Source organism: Serinus canaria, chromosome 2 (genome assembly GCF_022539315.1).
Source record: "Serinus canaria isolate serCan28SL12 chromosome 2, serCan2020, whole genome shotgun sequence".
In the NCBI taxonomy this organism is placed as follows: Eukaryota; Metazoa; Chordata; class Aves; order Passeriformes; family Fringillidae; genus Serinus; species Serinus canaria.
Genome location: NC_066315.1, coordinates 105,233,475 through 105,249,262, shown reverse-complemented (window position 1 = coordinate 105,249,262; position 15,788 = coordinate 105,233,475). Strand labels below are relative to the sequence as shown.

The following is a 15,788-nucleotide window of genomic DNA, read 5'->3' as shown; positions in this document are numbered from 1 at the left end:
TGGAGGTTTTTAAAAGACAGTGTAGATGTGGCACTTGGACACGTGGTTTGGTGGTGGACTTGGCCCTGCTGGATTAATGGTTGGACTCAGAGACCTTTTCCAGCCTAAATGATGCTATGATTCTAGAGCAGATCAAACCACTGACTGCTCCTTTAAACAGGTTAGGACCACACGTGTGTTTGGATCAGGTGCCAAACTAAATCAAAATAAAATCCTCCACCAACCCTCCAGTATGGAATGTTGATGTAAGGGCCTTGCACTACCTCTTGCAACTACCAATCTGCTTGTGTTGGACATTACCCTTGAAGGTCCACACTGCCTACAACATCCCTGAGATTTTTTGAAAATTTTTTGAAAAGCTTTTGAAAATCTGGGTGCTCTAGGAGGAGGCAACACTAAATTTGAAATCTCCAGACCTTCAGACATGGTTTTGGTGTCAAAGTTTATCTTTGACAAATGTTTTTATTTTTAGTTTAACTTTTTATTTATTTGTTTGTTTTACTTTGCGTCATTCCTGTGCAATCTGAAATTCAAGCATGAGTGTTGCTTTCATCTCTGGAAGTTCTTGATACATATGGAAAGCTTTTTTCCCCATTTCCAGCTACTCACACTAGTGGGCCTGATGTTGCTAACACATACAAGCAGTGGCAGCTGTAAACATGAAATTAGCTCCTCTGGAAGCAGTAGGGCTGATGTTTGATCATTAAATGGGAAGTGTGAGCTAGATTTGTGGCTGGTTCAGACCTGCTAGGGGGTCAGGGGCTGGGTCCACTGTGCATCACTGGATGCTGGAGTTAGGTAAGGGTGCAAGGGGCTTTCTAGGTTTTAAACTAACTGTGAGATAGGTAAGCATAGGTAGTATACAGTATGAAAGCTCTCTTGATCTCCAAATAAAGGGGTTTCTTAATTGTTTAGCTGTTTCTTGACTCTAAAATCAGTGCCTAAACAGCCAGAGGTGGAGTTACACAGCTAGCTTCACACCCAGCATGTAGAAATGTCTGGTTAGAGATGGAGCTTCTCAGGAATCTCTACCTGCTTTAAGAGACCCTTGCCTGTGTTCTGCTGAAACCCTGCAGGCAAGGTAGCTGTCCTGGGTCTTCAGTGCACATTTGAAATTGATGGGATAAGGTCTTGTCCTTGTAATTAGTCATGCATGTCAGCCAGGTGGCTGTGATCACTGACTGCAGCAAGTGAAAAAGCAGAAGGCAAGAGCAAATGAGTGTGAAAACTCTAATAACAGTGGATAACGTGGCATGAGACAATCTCTGCCAGGTATTTTCAGTATTTCCTTTCGTGCGCACAAAAAGCCTGACAAATCATAGCCTGGCAACAGACACTGATCTATATGCTTCTGCTGCTTGTGTAGGTCTGTGTACACTCCTAGCTGTGGAAAGAGGATTAGTATTTTAAGTGCCTTAACTGAAATAGTTTTCCTGCTGCCCCTAGCCCCACCTCTGAGCACCAGAGCTGTGCTGGCAGCTACCCCCTGGATTGGTGCATTAGCTGCTTCTAGGTTGACTCCACACTGTCTCCCTAGAAAAAGCTTAATAAATGTTAAAAACTGTTAATTATGTCTAAAGTTTCAATGTAGAAGGAGAGACCAAAATATGCATTAATGCCTTTTGAGTAAGTCAAAATAAGGTTGAGGAGTTTTTGATCTGGCTGAATGCTGTTGCCATTAAAACTGCTTTCTGCTATCTGTAATTATAATGCAGCTAATTCTTTCTGACATTATTTTTTTAGCTCTCTAATCCAATTTCTGCAACACAATGTTTCACGAGGCAGTTTTAAATCTTAGTTGAGGCAAAGACTTGTCTCTGTGTGAATGTTCCTCCTGGCTCCTGTGTTTCATCTCCAGCAGGACAGACTTTCTTTGCTTGAGGGTACCTCCGATCCCTGCTAAGATTATGCCTGGATAAGTGCATGGCATTTGTATTTGGGCCCACTGTAATCTGAAACATTTCCTTAACAAATGGAACATTTTTACTGTTTAATTAGTCAAGTAATGGTTGGATGGACTGCAGTCTGTTTCTTACTAACAAATGGATTTGTACTTTGTTAGAAGGGGGTGTGTTGGTCATGAGGAATGTAGCTCTAGAAGGGGCAGTTTTGATGCCAGACAATTCTCATTTACAAGCTACATTGCTGTCACTGTGGTAAAAAACTTTTCCAGGCAACATTGCCTCAAATACAGGGCTGCAGAGTGCCAGGTGTGAGTTCATCTTCTCCTTCCTCGTGGTTTCCAAGTTTTCCTCTCTACCTAGGGAATTTGGTGGCTTAACCCACAGACTTGCTCATGTGTCTGCCTTCTATGTCTCCTCCTGCTGCTATGGTGGGTACCAGTTTCCCCTCAGTCTGGTGTCCCACCTCCCGTCCCATGGGGCTATTTCTGACACTGCAGAGCATTTTGGATGGTCCTGGCTGTCCACGTGCAAGCCCTTCAGCTCTCACAAGACCAAATAGTGAAGCTTCCTGAAAAGTTTCTTCCCTGGCAGTGTCCTTTCTCTTGGGTTGTAATTGCCTTCTGCTCTTGCCAAAATTGAGGAGCTGGTCAGGAATTCTTTTGTCATCTTTTTGTCTAGACAGAGCTGGGGGCAATGTCTGAAGCCTGCTACAGGAGATGTTTCTATGCTTCTTCGACTTACAAAACAAAGCTGTAAGATTCTTTGCCAATGCTGTTTTGGCAGTCTGTGTCCCAACAGGCTTTATTCTGGCTGGCTAAGCAGATTCAAAATAACCTGAAAATTAATGACTTTTTTCTTAGCACTTGATATGCAATTACACATACATGCAAGCCGGTAAATCCATATGGGGTTGCACTTCAGCAAGCAAGAAATTTGCTATTGACAAATTAGTTGTATTAGTGCAAGTGGACTAATAGGCAGAACAGTGGAGGATATGACACTGAGTAGCCTGAGAGTAGGGGTGGTCTGCCCCTGGAAATACCTACTGGAAATTTGAGAGGTTTGACCTTTTCTAAAATGTCAAGCCATCAGCAAAAGTTGAGATTCAGAGCTGCAAGATGAAGTCATTAGTTAATGGTAAGAGAAAGAACATTAATAATTTCAGTCAGAGTATATTTGGAACTTCTGGCTGCTGGATATAATAAAGTGTTGTCTGTATTTACTAGCTTGCAACCAAATGTGGAAAAAAGAACACCTTACAAACAGATAGGATATTTAAAATTATTCTAGGAATGTAGTGATCTGCAGTCTGCTGTCTGGGCAGAGGGACAAGGAAAGGAGGGTAGCTTTTGAACTGCATCTTTCCCTACTCTCACTTTCTTCCTGACTCATCTCTAAGCCCTGTGTATCAGTTTACACATGAATTCTCAGGTGACTTCTCAGTAAAATGTAGTATTTGCTTTGCATCCTTCACCAACATGACAATGGACAGAAAGCTCATCTACTCCATATAAATATAGATATTTGCATAAATTTGAGTGCTAGATGCTGTTTGCTTAAGAGAAAGAAGCTGACCATAGTCAATGTGAGCCCATCATTATCTTCACTATCTTTCTTCTCTTCAGGCTAACTCCTTCAATACAGCCACTCTTCCTCATAAAGTACTTTTGTCTCTATCCTATAGCTGAGGTGCTGAGGATAACGTCTGACAGCAATACTGTTATTGACATTTAACTGTAGCAGTGATATTACTCAACATTTGCACCTCCTTTTGCTCCTTTCCATACCTGAAAATAGGGGTTGTTCTTACAAATTTCACTGTGAGTAAACAAAAGCTACTTTATTTCCTATGCTGAGCTTGTGATTTCATTGCTAGTGTAAATACAAATATGGATTTGCACAGCATTGGTTCTTCACACAGATTAAATTGTGCAAGCTGCTCTCAGATATTTTCCAAGTTTTACAGGCTTTTTCAATGCACCTATTGCTATTTTCTAGAGCCCTCTGGTGGGGGGAGATTAGAAAAATATGAAACGCCAGCTTACCGGTAGGGAGAACACTAAAATAAATAAATTGGAGAGGGACAGGTTTTGCCATCAAACTAACATCACTTACTCTCTATACAAGACAGCCTTTGTTATTTTTGAATCACAAAGAGCACTTGTATTAACAGGATAATAACCAGAATGAGTTCAGTCACTAACTTCAGTGAGTTAATTTATAGAGAAATTATACAAGGGTGGGCAAAGATTGTCTTAATCACCATTTGAGAATACTGAAGGTTTCAGGATATGAATATGTTCCTTCTCAGAATCAGAAAAAGGGAAGCCCAGATTATTATATCAAAGGAAGAAATAACTTTTCTGTTTCCTTCAAAGGATTAATTCATAGTCCATGGAAAGCAGAGAACTGATTCAATAGTGGTTTTCTGGGTTGCATGAACAAGTCACAGGAATCTTCAGGTGGCACTAGGAAGAGAGACTATTTCTTTCACCAAGGTGGCAATATCTTATTTAAGGTAAAAAGCTGATTTCTCCTGAAACTTCTCATTAAGGCTGTTTTTGAAGTCTCAGTTTAGTTTGTCGTCCTCTTTCAAGCCAAGCCTACAGGCTGCAGAGGGTGGTGAGGGGAGCTGGCAAGCCCTAAAGGCAGAAGCAGGCACCCTGCTTTGTGAGGCCTCACTTCTGTGTTAAAGTCCATACAGGCAAAACCTTTTTTAAAGACCCATGAAAATTAGTTTGGCACTACATAACTGCTGGAGTCTGGGGAATCGAGCCATTTAGACTCAAAAAGAGGAAAAGACACAAAAAAAAACTAAATTCTGCTTGCAGTGAGAAATACTTCTAGTGCTTCAACTCACTTTTGCCTTTGGGGGGAAAATTCATCGCAAAGTTTAACTTACTCTGAATGTACATTTTCTGAGGCTTTGCCTCAAATAATGATTGCATAGGACTTTTCCAAAGCTGATTGTTTCATGCTGGATTTCTTGATAATTGCCTTGTATTGTAGTGGAGTTTTGAAGATAAAATTTCTGAAATACTTACCTTCACTGTAAGGCAGGATGTTTTTACCCAATTCCCTGAGGGTGGATAATGTAATTCAGTACTGAAGTTGGTGACCACCTTGCATTGCTCCCTAGCTTCTGTAAACAACTTTCACTCCCTATGTGCAGGCACCCAGCTGCAGAATCTGCCTGTGCATGCTGAGGTTTTCTGTATCCTCTGTCCCATCTAATCACCTAGAGTTCAAAGTACACAGGATACCTTTAGCCCCTGTGTTTCAAACTTCCCTGTGTATTTTAGGCATGGCTGGTGGCTTACTGGGCTTTAATTTCACTGAGCAATGCACATTTCTGGCAAACTATGCAAGAGAAGGCAAAAAGGGGGCTCTACTCCACAAACTGAAGCAGTCCTAACTTAATAAGCCAACCTACCACACGGGTTTGGACACAGCTTTGCTTTTGTCTCCCTGTAGGATTTGATTGAGTAATTGATGTACACCAGTTCCAGCAGGCTTGGGCAGTAAAATATCAGAGGGCCCTGAAGTGAAGCCATCAGCAGTCATATTTTGCTTGCAGGACGGGACAGCTCCCTTGTGGATTGCCTCGCAGATGGGTCACAGCGAAGTGGTGCGAGTGATGCTGCTCCGGGGAGCTGAGCGAGACGCCGCGCGCGATGTGAGTAGCGCTTCCTCCTGTGCTCTGCCTGCAGCTTAATGCCTCACTTGGGGGCTGTAAGTCTGCCTGGATGGAGGCTTGGTGCCTCCAGAGTCTGTCCTGTTTGTCAGGTTGCAAAGTCCCACCACAGCTTTCCTTTTCCCCGCTGTGCCTGGGACAGCTTCCTGGAGAGACCTTCTGGAATAAGGGAATGGAAATGTCCACATAGTTGAGAGACAAAGATGGTATATGGTGTCACTGGTTCATTTTATCCTGAAGTTTTCACCAGAGAAACAGTCCTCCAGGCACCCTAAAACCAGCAGCACGTGCTGGGGAGGTGCTCCCTCAAAGGTGATGAGCAGAGGAGACTCTCCTCTCAGATATGTGGGGAGAGCTGGCATTTCCCTCTAGCTTTTCCTTTCCCTCCAGATTCCCCTGATAGGGGAATGCAGGCAAGGCATTTTTGACATTCCTCTTTTTTTACAGGATGGTACCACTGCTCTACTGAAGGCTGCCATTAAAGGCTACAACAATGTGATAGAAGAGTTGCTGAAATTCTCTCCTACACTTGGCCTGCTGAAGGTTAGTAGTGAAACACAGAGATTTTTTTAGGCAGAACAAAAGAAGACAAAGGGTCTGATGAAAAATCTGTCATTTATGACTACTCTAGTGGAAGATGATAGGAATTTGAGCCAAAAAAAGTCAAGAAAAAAAAAGAAATTATCTTTTTTAGCCTTAATTCCACTCACAAATCTTTTTAAACAAAACTGTGAATTTAATTCTTGGAATGAGGAAGCACATTGTGTCACAGAAGAAATTCTGCTTTTTGTCACTTGATTTTCTTTCTACTTTAAGCAGATTACTCTTGACTGTACAATTTTAACATTATACCCAGCCTTTTATTGCATTTAGTCAGCAAAATAGTGTAAAAGTTCTGTTGTGAGCAGATTCTCTACTTGATTTTGTTTTCCTCTGAATTTGTAAAGTGACTTGAAAAATAACAACTATTTGGAAGCTGCTTTTTAATGGCTGACCTAATTTTAAGCGTCCATAAATCACATACTTTGATAGCCTCTGTGCATGCAAATGATTGGCAAACTTAATGTACTTGAAAATGTAGGTGGCATCAACTTTGTTATTAATTTTGAGTATGAAATAGCTTCCACACATATTTGAACTGTCAGTTTGCAACCACAAACAAACAAAAGGCCAGCCATAAAAACCCCCACCTATCAGCTGCCTGACACTGAGGCCATTAATCACCAGAGAGAGAAGATAAAATGCACAGATGGCTTCCATTACTGCTTGTGCTTCTGTTTCACTTGTTAAGGACTGATTTTGCCAGGCAGAAACAAGTGCTGCGTTCATGTCACCTCTGATCTACTGCCAAGGCTGATTCTTAAAAGGAAATACTGCTGTGGTAACGTGATCTTGACTCTCATTTTTATTAAAGCATTTAAAACCACATCCTTCATACCCCACTAAGGGCTGCCAGCACCCTAAATCAGACCCTATGCTTTTGATGACCTAATCTCTCCCACGTTACTTCTTTCTCACTCGTAGGTCTGTTCTTTGCAAGCATTTGTGTTTCACTGCCTTTTGCTTTTCTTCCCATGCACGGGACAAACACCTCTGCTGGCATTTCCTAGAATGGGACCTCTGCCCTCCATGCAGCCGTCCTGAGTGGCAACGTGAGGACAGTGGCGCTGCTCCTTGAGGCAGGAGCGGATCCGTGCCTGAGGAACAAGGTAGGTCCTGGCTCGCCATCCTCACAGGCACAGGGGAATGCTCAGCAATAGAGCCATGTGTGCCATCGAGGTGGGGACAGCCCATGTTTCTGCGTAGAATTCAGGGCATTGCCATTACAAAAAAAAACCAAAAAAAACCCACTCCCAATTAGATGCACCTTTCCCATATCTTACATAGATATGTTAGGGTTTTTTTATTAGTTTTGCATACTTTTGATAACAGCAATTTTTAAATTGCTCTTATCTAAGAAAACTTCTCACAGTTTTATCCTGTGAAGTGTTTTAAAATTACTTGTTTGATAATTCTGTGAATATATCTTCTTCTGACATGTTTCTGAACTATTTGCTGCTCAGGTTTCATATGGGTTTGTTAAGCTGTAAATTAATGATCTGGCATTGACTTCTGGGTGAGTGAAAGTTTGTAAAACAAGTAATCCAGGACATATGTTGTAAATATTTTGGTCATTTAATATAAAATCTGTGGCTTTTAATTTCTTCATCATTCCACTTGATGGCAGCACAGTTAATGCCACTCACACAGTAGTCTCTGTTAATAGAAATTTTGGGTTTGTAATATAACCTGAAAATGCACAAGGTTTTTCTGCTACTGATAATGATCTACAGCAGCAGGGGTGTGCAGTAGAAGAAAGTGTGTGGCTGAAGCCTCTCCTAGTGATTTTTTTTTTTCAATTTTTGTAAACAACATGCCATTTGGCATGACAGAGTACATTTGCAGGATAGAATTACTGATTTTAAGAAGCAGCTTCATCATAAATTCTTTGTGTTACCAAAGTTGTATTCAGTAAATAAAAAAAAACAATAACAAACTCATGTTCTATTACCAGCCTTACAGCATAGTGTTCTAAAATAGGGTTCTATTTTAAGTCATCCCTTGGAGTTTTATGGATATTAGTACATAAGGACCTGCCTCATCTCCCCTGAAAAATCAGCAGCTATGCTCTCCTTTACTTCTGTGGCAGAAGCATAGGGAACCCAAGGGCATTTAGCCTGGACAGTCAGCACAAAATAAGCTGTCACTCAAATTCCATTATGGGATTGTTTTGAAGACTTAAATGAGACTTGAATGCTGAAAGATGGTTTCCTAAGATATTTTCAACAGTGCTGGAGACAACACTAGAAAAAAACCACGTCATTATAAAGACCAGTACGATCTTCTCTAGAGTGTAATGCTTTCAACCATGATTGGGAAATACTCTTTTATTTCTGCTAACCTCAAGGGTTTTTTGTTCCAGGCAAATGAATTGCCAGCAGAACTAACAAAAAATGAACGCATCCTCCGACTCCTCCGTGCAAAGGAAAAGCAAAGGAAAAGCTAATGCAGCCCTACAGAAGATGCAGTTTGACAGAGATGTGCCCTGACCACAAGCAGCATGACAGTAATCCTAGGTTGGAACAGTTTGAGAACTGATTAGCCTGTCCAGTAGATGCTCCCTGAACACCACAGAGTTACCACAGGCTGGGGCCTCCGCCTGGCATCGCTGAACGCGGGACCGTGATGAGAGCAGGGGGTGGCCCAGGAGCTGCCTCTGCACCACAGCCCTGCCTGTCCTCTGGGATCCCACCGATCCCAGCACCCATGTTTGCTTCCCACTCCTCCCAGCACAGGCAAGCACCCCTGCTGCTTCAGACACACATCCCCACACTGTCATGGCACAACCTGTGACAGCGTGCATAGGGAGCACTCGGCCCTCGTGCCAGAAGGATACCTGGACCTTGCAGCTGTTTCGATTCAGTTGGCCATGGAGCAGCCCCATGACATCCCTGCCCTCCCTTTGCTGACAGTGACCATTCCTCTCTACCTCCAAGTGCCACGTGAGACTAGAGGTGAGATGCTGCCTGAGCCGTCACAACAGCAAAAGTTTTCCTGCCAGCCCAGGGCTGAGGTAACATTTTTGCTACTAGACGAAGCTCCATAAAAATGATCAAGAGTATTACAAATTATGCCAAAAGCTACCAACCAAACACAAAGCAAGGGGAAGTCTTCTCAGTTGCAGCATCTTGATCTGCCAATCTGTCCAGCAACAAAACACAGTGGAACAGCTTATTTCAAAATGCCTACACAGCTTATGGGGATCCTTCCCCAGTCTTGTGCGCCTTTTTGTGGGTAGAGGAGGACTGGTTGATGAGCAAACCAACAATGCCCAAAAGGGCATTTTTCCACAGGAGCAAGTACATCAGAAACTCAGCTGTCAGGCACATCAAACCACACAGATGCTACACAAGTGGTATGTGTATGTTCTGCACCCAGATATGTGACACTATGGTTTGGTACCCACAGCTACTATGCAAAGCACTCATTCCCCAGGTCTGTGGCAGGAGCTAAGAGAGAAATGCACAATGCACAGGTGTTCCAGCAGTCAGTGAGGAGTTACACTTAGCCATAGCTGAACAGACCCACTAATTATTGCAGACATGGAAAATGAAGTTTGAACAGCAGTTTTGGCCTTTATTGTGGTTAAGACACTTAGACATGCTACTAGTGCCTATGTGGGGAAGGCAGTGCAAATTGCAGGTGGCTTATGAGGAGCTATGTTTTAACCGTGTTGCTCTAAGACACCCCATTAAAACCCAGTCATTTCTGCAGTATAAACAATATACACCATGTCCTGTTAGCCACAAAAACATTAGAGATTAATTTACAGTGAGTTGTGGTAAAAGGTTAGTACAGTACATAAATCCAGGCACTTCACCCACTTTCAAACCTTGGCAAATTATTGAATTGCTTTAAAAGTTGAAGACAAGGAAGATTGTAAGGACACAAAATAATTCTTGCTTAAGAAATGTCTGCCTATGTTTCAGCTGAACTGCTGCATATTTGCTTTAGTGAGTTAAAAGGAAGTCTATAAGTGAGCTAACACAAATGAATGTAGTTTATGTATTGCACATTAGCCATATGAATTATCAAATTATAAAGTTATTCTTCCTGTGAGTTAGTTAGTTAAGAAGTCAGTGTTCTGGTGAAGAGAACAGAACCAGGCGTACCTTTTCTTGCATGCTGGAATTCCTATTCAATTTCTATTCTGCATTAAATAGGAAAGCTTTAAGTTTTCCAACAATGTAATAAGAACAATTTATTTGTTTAGGTAATTTATGCTGCTGTATTTTTAAATTAAAATAATGTTGTGCCTAACAGAAACTTGCAGATGAACTGGTACAGGACCAAAGAATTATGCAAGATGCTGACAGGATGACTGTATCCAGGGTTAACTTCTGCAAGAGACTAACAAATACTGAGCATGCAGAAATCTCAAGAGCCTTATTGGGATCTTAAATTGCACAGCATTACAAGGGACTGCACTCTAACTTCTTTAACAAACAACACTGGAGAGGACAGGTTTATTTGGAGCCTCTGGGCTGAAGATGAACATACTATTTTGGAGAACAGTAGAGGGACTCTGGGCACCCTGGCCTCAATATTAAACTTTCACCCTGCATTTTCTACAGATCAACAACGGGCAACAACCCCAATCTCAGTGAAAAGCCCTTTCATATTTCTAAAGGAGGTGAATAATAATTAGAAGGTCTTCAGTAGCTATGCAAGAAATACTCTTAATATCAGACAGGCTGTAGTAATCACACAGTTGTCCTAAAAAATGTGAATCATCCATTTTTGGTGAAGGTCTCCAATTTTTTCCTCATAGCAGAGCATAGGAGAGAGGACAAGGCAAGCCAACAGTGGTCCTGCAACAGCTGAAGTAAGGAAGCTGAGACAACAAATGCAGGTATCTGGTATCTACAGGTGGCCCTTCCTTTCTGCCAGCTGTGTTTTCTTGGGAGAGTTGTCTCATCCCAAAGGGAGCAGATACTCAGCAAAGAGCTTCTTCAGCTATGCCTGTGCATGAGAAGATGCGTGTCTGCTCCTCACCGCTTAGAGTAGGACTTTCCAAATCCTGTGTCCAGCTGTGAATGGTCACTGCAGCTGGGGATCTCTTGAAACATGTGAAGAACACCTGGGTCCCTGTGTCCCATACAGAGCATCTCAGCTGGCCTTCTGAGAGGATGCGGCTATCAGGTTTGGGGTTTTTGTTGGTTTTTTGTTTGGTTGGTTTTGTTTTGTTTTGGGTTTTTTGTTTTGTTTGGGTTTTTTTTTCTTCTTTTTGGTTGGGTTTGTTTTGTTTGTTTTTTGGTTTTTGGTTTCGGCTTTGGTTTTGGGTTTTTTTGAGTGATCCTGTGCTATAATGGGCTTTTCTTATTTCTGAGCAACATTTGAAATGCGAGGCTAGCACAGGTTAAAGGGAGAGATTTGCTGGACTCTTCTTGCTCTTGTTAGTGCTGGCTGATACAACACGCAGGCAGTCTGGGAGGAGCTGTCATGGAGAGCTGGCACTGAAGCCTTTCTCTGCCTGATTCAGGCTGAAGTTGAATCTAGCTTCAGCAAAGACACTGTTCAAACAAAATGAGACTTCTGGCATGGAAACCTTCTTTCTGGGAGCATTTGTTTCATCTTGGAGCCTTTGGAGAGAGGGATGGTTTCAGTTTTGGGCTCCCTGTAACCCAAAGGTGCTTAATCTGCCTGTATATGGGCTCTAAAGTTGCAATACTCTTTATCACCATGCAATTAATGTTTTCACGAAGAAACCTTAATAATTATTAGTATTTATGTAGCTGTTGTTATCTTTAAAGTGTTCAGTAAATACTGCTGTGGTTTGTTTGTTTGTTGTATTAAAAAGGAAGCCCGTTTTCCCTTAGTGGCCAAAGTGATTCACTAATACTGGCAGCTGCTCTTTGCATAGTTGTGGTGCCTTTTGTGTAAGGATTTCCAAGTGCTCTACAGACTTTATTTATCTTTGTATGTTCCAAAATGTATTGCTGAGGTAAGCAAGGAAGTAACTTATTTCATTCACAGACCAGTGAAATACAGTAGCTCTTCATCAGTTCATGTCAACAGAAAAGAGTAAATTTAGATTTAGAAATTATGGGACACTAAACTAATTTCATAGATAACAGGATGAAGATAGATATAACATAAAGATGTGAAATAGAACTGGGACAGCATAACACAACAATTTTTTCTGAGTTGGGTTTTGGGGTTTCTTTTCCCTTGAAAGTGTCATATATATCTCCATCTTACACCCAAAACCAATAAGCTCCACTAGCACAGATTTCAGGTTTGCCTCTCTGCACATTCAGAGGCCGAGGCTCAGCCTGCTATCCCCTCTACATTTATGCAGGTGCTGTTAGCCTGGTGACCTCCCATCTGCTGCAAGTGAGTACAATGGATGTGCAACCAAGTAAAAGGCCACACCAATGAGTCAAGGAAAAATATAGGGCATTTTCCTTCTATTTCACTAGAATCAAGCTGTCACTGTTGATCTCATTTCAGAGGAATGAGACACACTCTTTCAAGGAGAGAAAAAAGTTAAAACTTTGTTTTTCACATCCCTTTATACAGAGTTTTATAAACCATCTCATGTGTATCTCCTATTGGTTGGTTACAAGCTGTTACCCCGTAGTAATTGGTGAGCCTTGGAGAAGGTGTCTATGTTCAAGAAAGGGTTGTTTGTGGGATATTGTTTTTGTTCTTTTACTGAGACAGTTGGTATTGTTGAAATAGGTGCAAGGAAATAATAGTCCTGATGTGTAGAATTATTTTTTGCTGTTGCTTCTGTTTTCATGAAGACCTGTTAGCTTTTCCACGGCTATGTTGAACCAAGACTCAGTATGCAAGGCCTTACACAGGCCTGCTGCTTGTCACCACATCAAGCCATTGTGTGGTAGGGATGAGCACAAGGAAAAACCTGCAAGGTTTAGAGTGAAGTGACATCCCAGCATAGACATAGTAGTGGTGGAGCCTCAGAGGTTCCAAAACACATGGAGCTCTTCATTTAGATTATCACGGCAATGCAGTGTGCAGGGACATCTATTCAGTAATGAAACAAAAGACAATGTTGTTCCACTTGACTTGCACATGCTCTTCTTCTCCTGGAATGAAACCATCTCACTATTGATTCACGCACCTTTGTTTAGCTTAGAAGAGCTGAGAGAATTAGAGAATGAGATCAAATAGCTGCAGGTTATATTTAATGCTCCTTACAATGATGATGATCTGCCTCAGTGTCAGAGTTAATTGCAAGAATAATTCACACTTCCTTTTCCAGCCAGTCCTAGTGACTATCGGAAAATCCACAAGTTAACCAAATCTGGTGTCTCAGAAATTTCAGAACCGTAGTACAGAATATGAGGTAGCACAAACTCCAGCCCATTTGTACTTATTTGATATGAACACTGAACAGACATAAAATACAGCCCTTGTCTAGAGTCACTGATGTTAGAATGGTAATGTTTGCTACAGGCCTAACCAAAAGTAATACACAAGGCTCTTCTTCCCAGCAACAGGATATTGTACTGCACATCTGGGACTAAATGGAGTTGTGCCTTCTCACAGCAGCTCTGCTTTTGGCCCCTGGGAATGTCATGAGAGTTTCATACTGTTCTCAATTCTGCCTTTTTTTTGACCTGATCTTTTATGCATTTGATAAAGCATATATAAATTTATGTTGCTCCATGTGAGACTATTACTCTGCAACGGAATGTTGCTTTACTAAAATATGCTTTTTCATATAATTTCGACAAAAATATACTACTCAGATAATCTTGTTCTGCATAGTTCAAGATTTCTTTACTTTCTTCTCTAGTCTACTCTTTTTACAATACCAGAATTAGTTTCTTATTTACACAAAGACCACTTTGTTCTATTCCAGTCAATTAATTAGACTGTTATTGTTTTCCAGGTCTTCACAGATGAGATAGCATTCACCAAAAAAAAAAAAAAAAAAAAAAAAAAAAAGGTAGAAAAGAAAAAACAAATGGTGTGGCTTGGGAACAGGAAAACTTAATTTATTAATTTAGCATAACATAACAAGGTTTATTTCAAACATCCAGACATCACTGACAAAGCTCCCTTTACATTAACATCCATTAGGTCAGATCTCTATGAAGGGAAGACTATAAAAAGTAACATTAGGAACCAAAGGAATAAGAGAGTACTTTTAATTAGTTAAACATGTCTTCTGTGGTTCTGTTTTATTCCTAGATGTAAAACTGGCCTTTACAATGATCAGACATATTTCAGCTTAAAAAAGTCAACACCCTGTTGATATGCTTATTATGGTGTGCAGTGGATTATGTGCATTATAAAAAGGAAAAAGTCTACACTGAAGCCCATATTTTGACATATTTTCACTGTGTTTGACATCCCAGGCTTTTTGCCTTATTTCTTCAATTTTCTGTTGCGATGAGCTACATTTTGAGTAGCTCATCATCAAAAATTCCTATGGTCATAACTCAATAAAGCATCTCACTCTATTCAGAGAATATAAAGGGAAAGTACTGTGACTTGTTCATGGCCTAAATCACTACAAAGGATGATTTCTGGGAGTGAAAAGCTCCTTAATTTTGCACATGAAAGCATATCAAAACAGTAGCAAGAGGCTGAAACTAGACAAATTCAAACTTCAATCTGTGGATTTTCAAGACTGAGAATGATTATTTCACAAACAAATTGTTGAGATGGTTCCTTCATCATCTGAGTTTAAAAAAAAACCCAACAATTACTTTTCATTCTGAAAGATGTGTATCAGCTGAAACATTTTGTGTTTGATGCAGGAACTACTGGATGAAATTATATGACATACAGGAACTAACATTCTGTGATCATAATAGTCCCTTTGATCTTGAAATTTATGAAACAATAAACTTTTTGCTTCACCTCCTCTGTGACTTAGAGAGATACTAACTCTCACGGGATCAATAACAGGACCATTTGCCTAGCAACTGTGGCAAGATGAAATCTGCCAGAAACATACCTAAGTTGTCTCTAGATAATCCATTTTGCTCTCACAATGTTGAGAAGGCATTTTAACTGGACTAATGCTTTAATGTCCTGCTTTTAATGTCAAGTCAGTTGGTTCAGAACTGGCACCAGAGCTGTGTAGTGCTGTACCTTGCCAGGAACAATGATCAGCAGAGTGATCTGGGATGTGCCGTTGGGTAACATAGATAAGTGAGGAAGGAACATGGGACACAACTTTTTGCAATGGCAAATGGCTTGGATGCACAGATGGAGCATGACAATAAGCTACAGTGCAGAGCTGAAACACTCTGCAATTTTATACAGATATGTTCTTGTGTGGTATATACATGCACACGTATGCATGCATCTAGCATATGGATATAGGTTCTCATAATCCCCTTGGAAAAGTGATATCTTGACCTCATGATGTGCTTGCCTGGAATAGATTGCATTAGAGGCGGAAGAATTATTTTCCTTTTGAAGACTCCAAGAACAGTTTCTGCAGGTGGTGCCTTGGCCATGCTACTGCATCAGACCCTACTCACTGGGACAAACTGACATAAAACTGACAAAACGACTTTGAAACAAAATCAGTCTGTTCCTCAGGTGAATTGTAGTTCAGAAACCCATCTCCTGTTCTTCCTGACAAATCAGATTTTGGTAGTGCC

The 15,788-nt window shown here is 41.0% G+C and overlaps 1 protein-coding gene across 3 annotated transcripts in view; it reads left to right on the top strand.

The window, feature by feature from the left end:
- Positions 1-14,095, top strand: part of ANKRD29 (ankyrin repeat domain 29) — a 47,170-nt gene extending 33,075 nt beyond the window's left edge. For 2 of the 3 annotated variants that reach the window (XM_050971379.1, XM_009102554.4), the window contains exons 7-10: positions 5,482-5,580; positions 6,046-6,141; positions 7,209-7,307; positions 8,561-14,094. In XM_050971379.1, coding sequence (XP_050827336.1) covers positions 5,482-5,580; positions 6,046-6,141; positions 7,209-7,307; positions 8,561-8,644 — 378 coding nt within the window. In that variant the 3' untranslated portion in view covers positions 8,645-14,094. Of the gene's footprint in view, positions 1-5,481; positions 5,581-6,045; positions 6,142-7,208; positions 7,308-8,560 lie in introns of all 3 variants that reach the window. The other variant, XR_001989797.3, reaches the window with a different exon arrangement.
- The last annotated feature ends 1,693 nt before the right edge of the window (positions 14,096-15,788 follow it).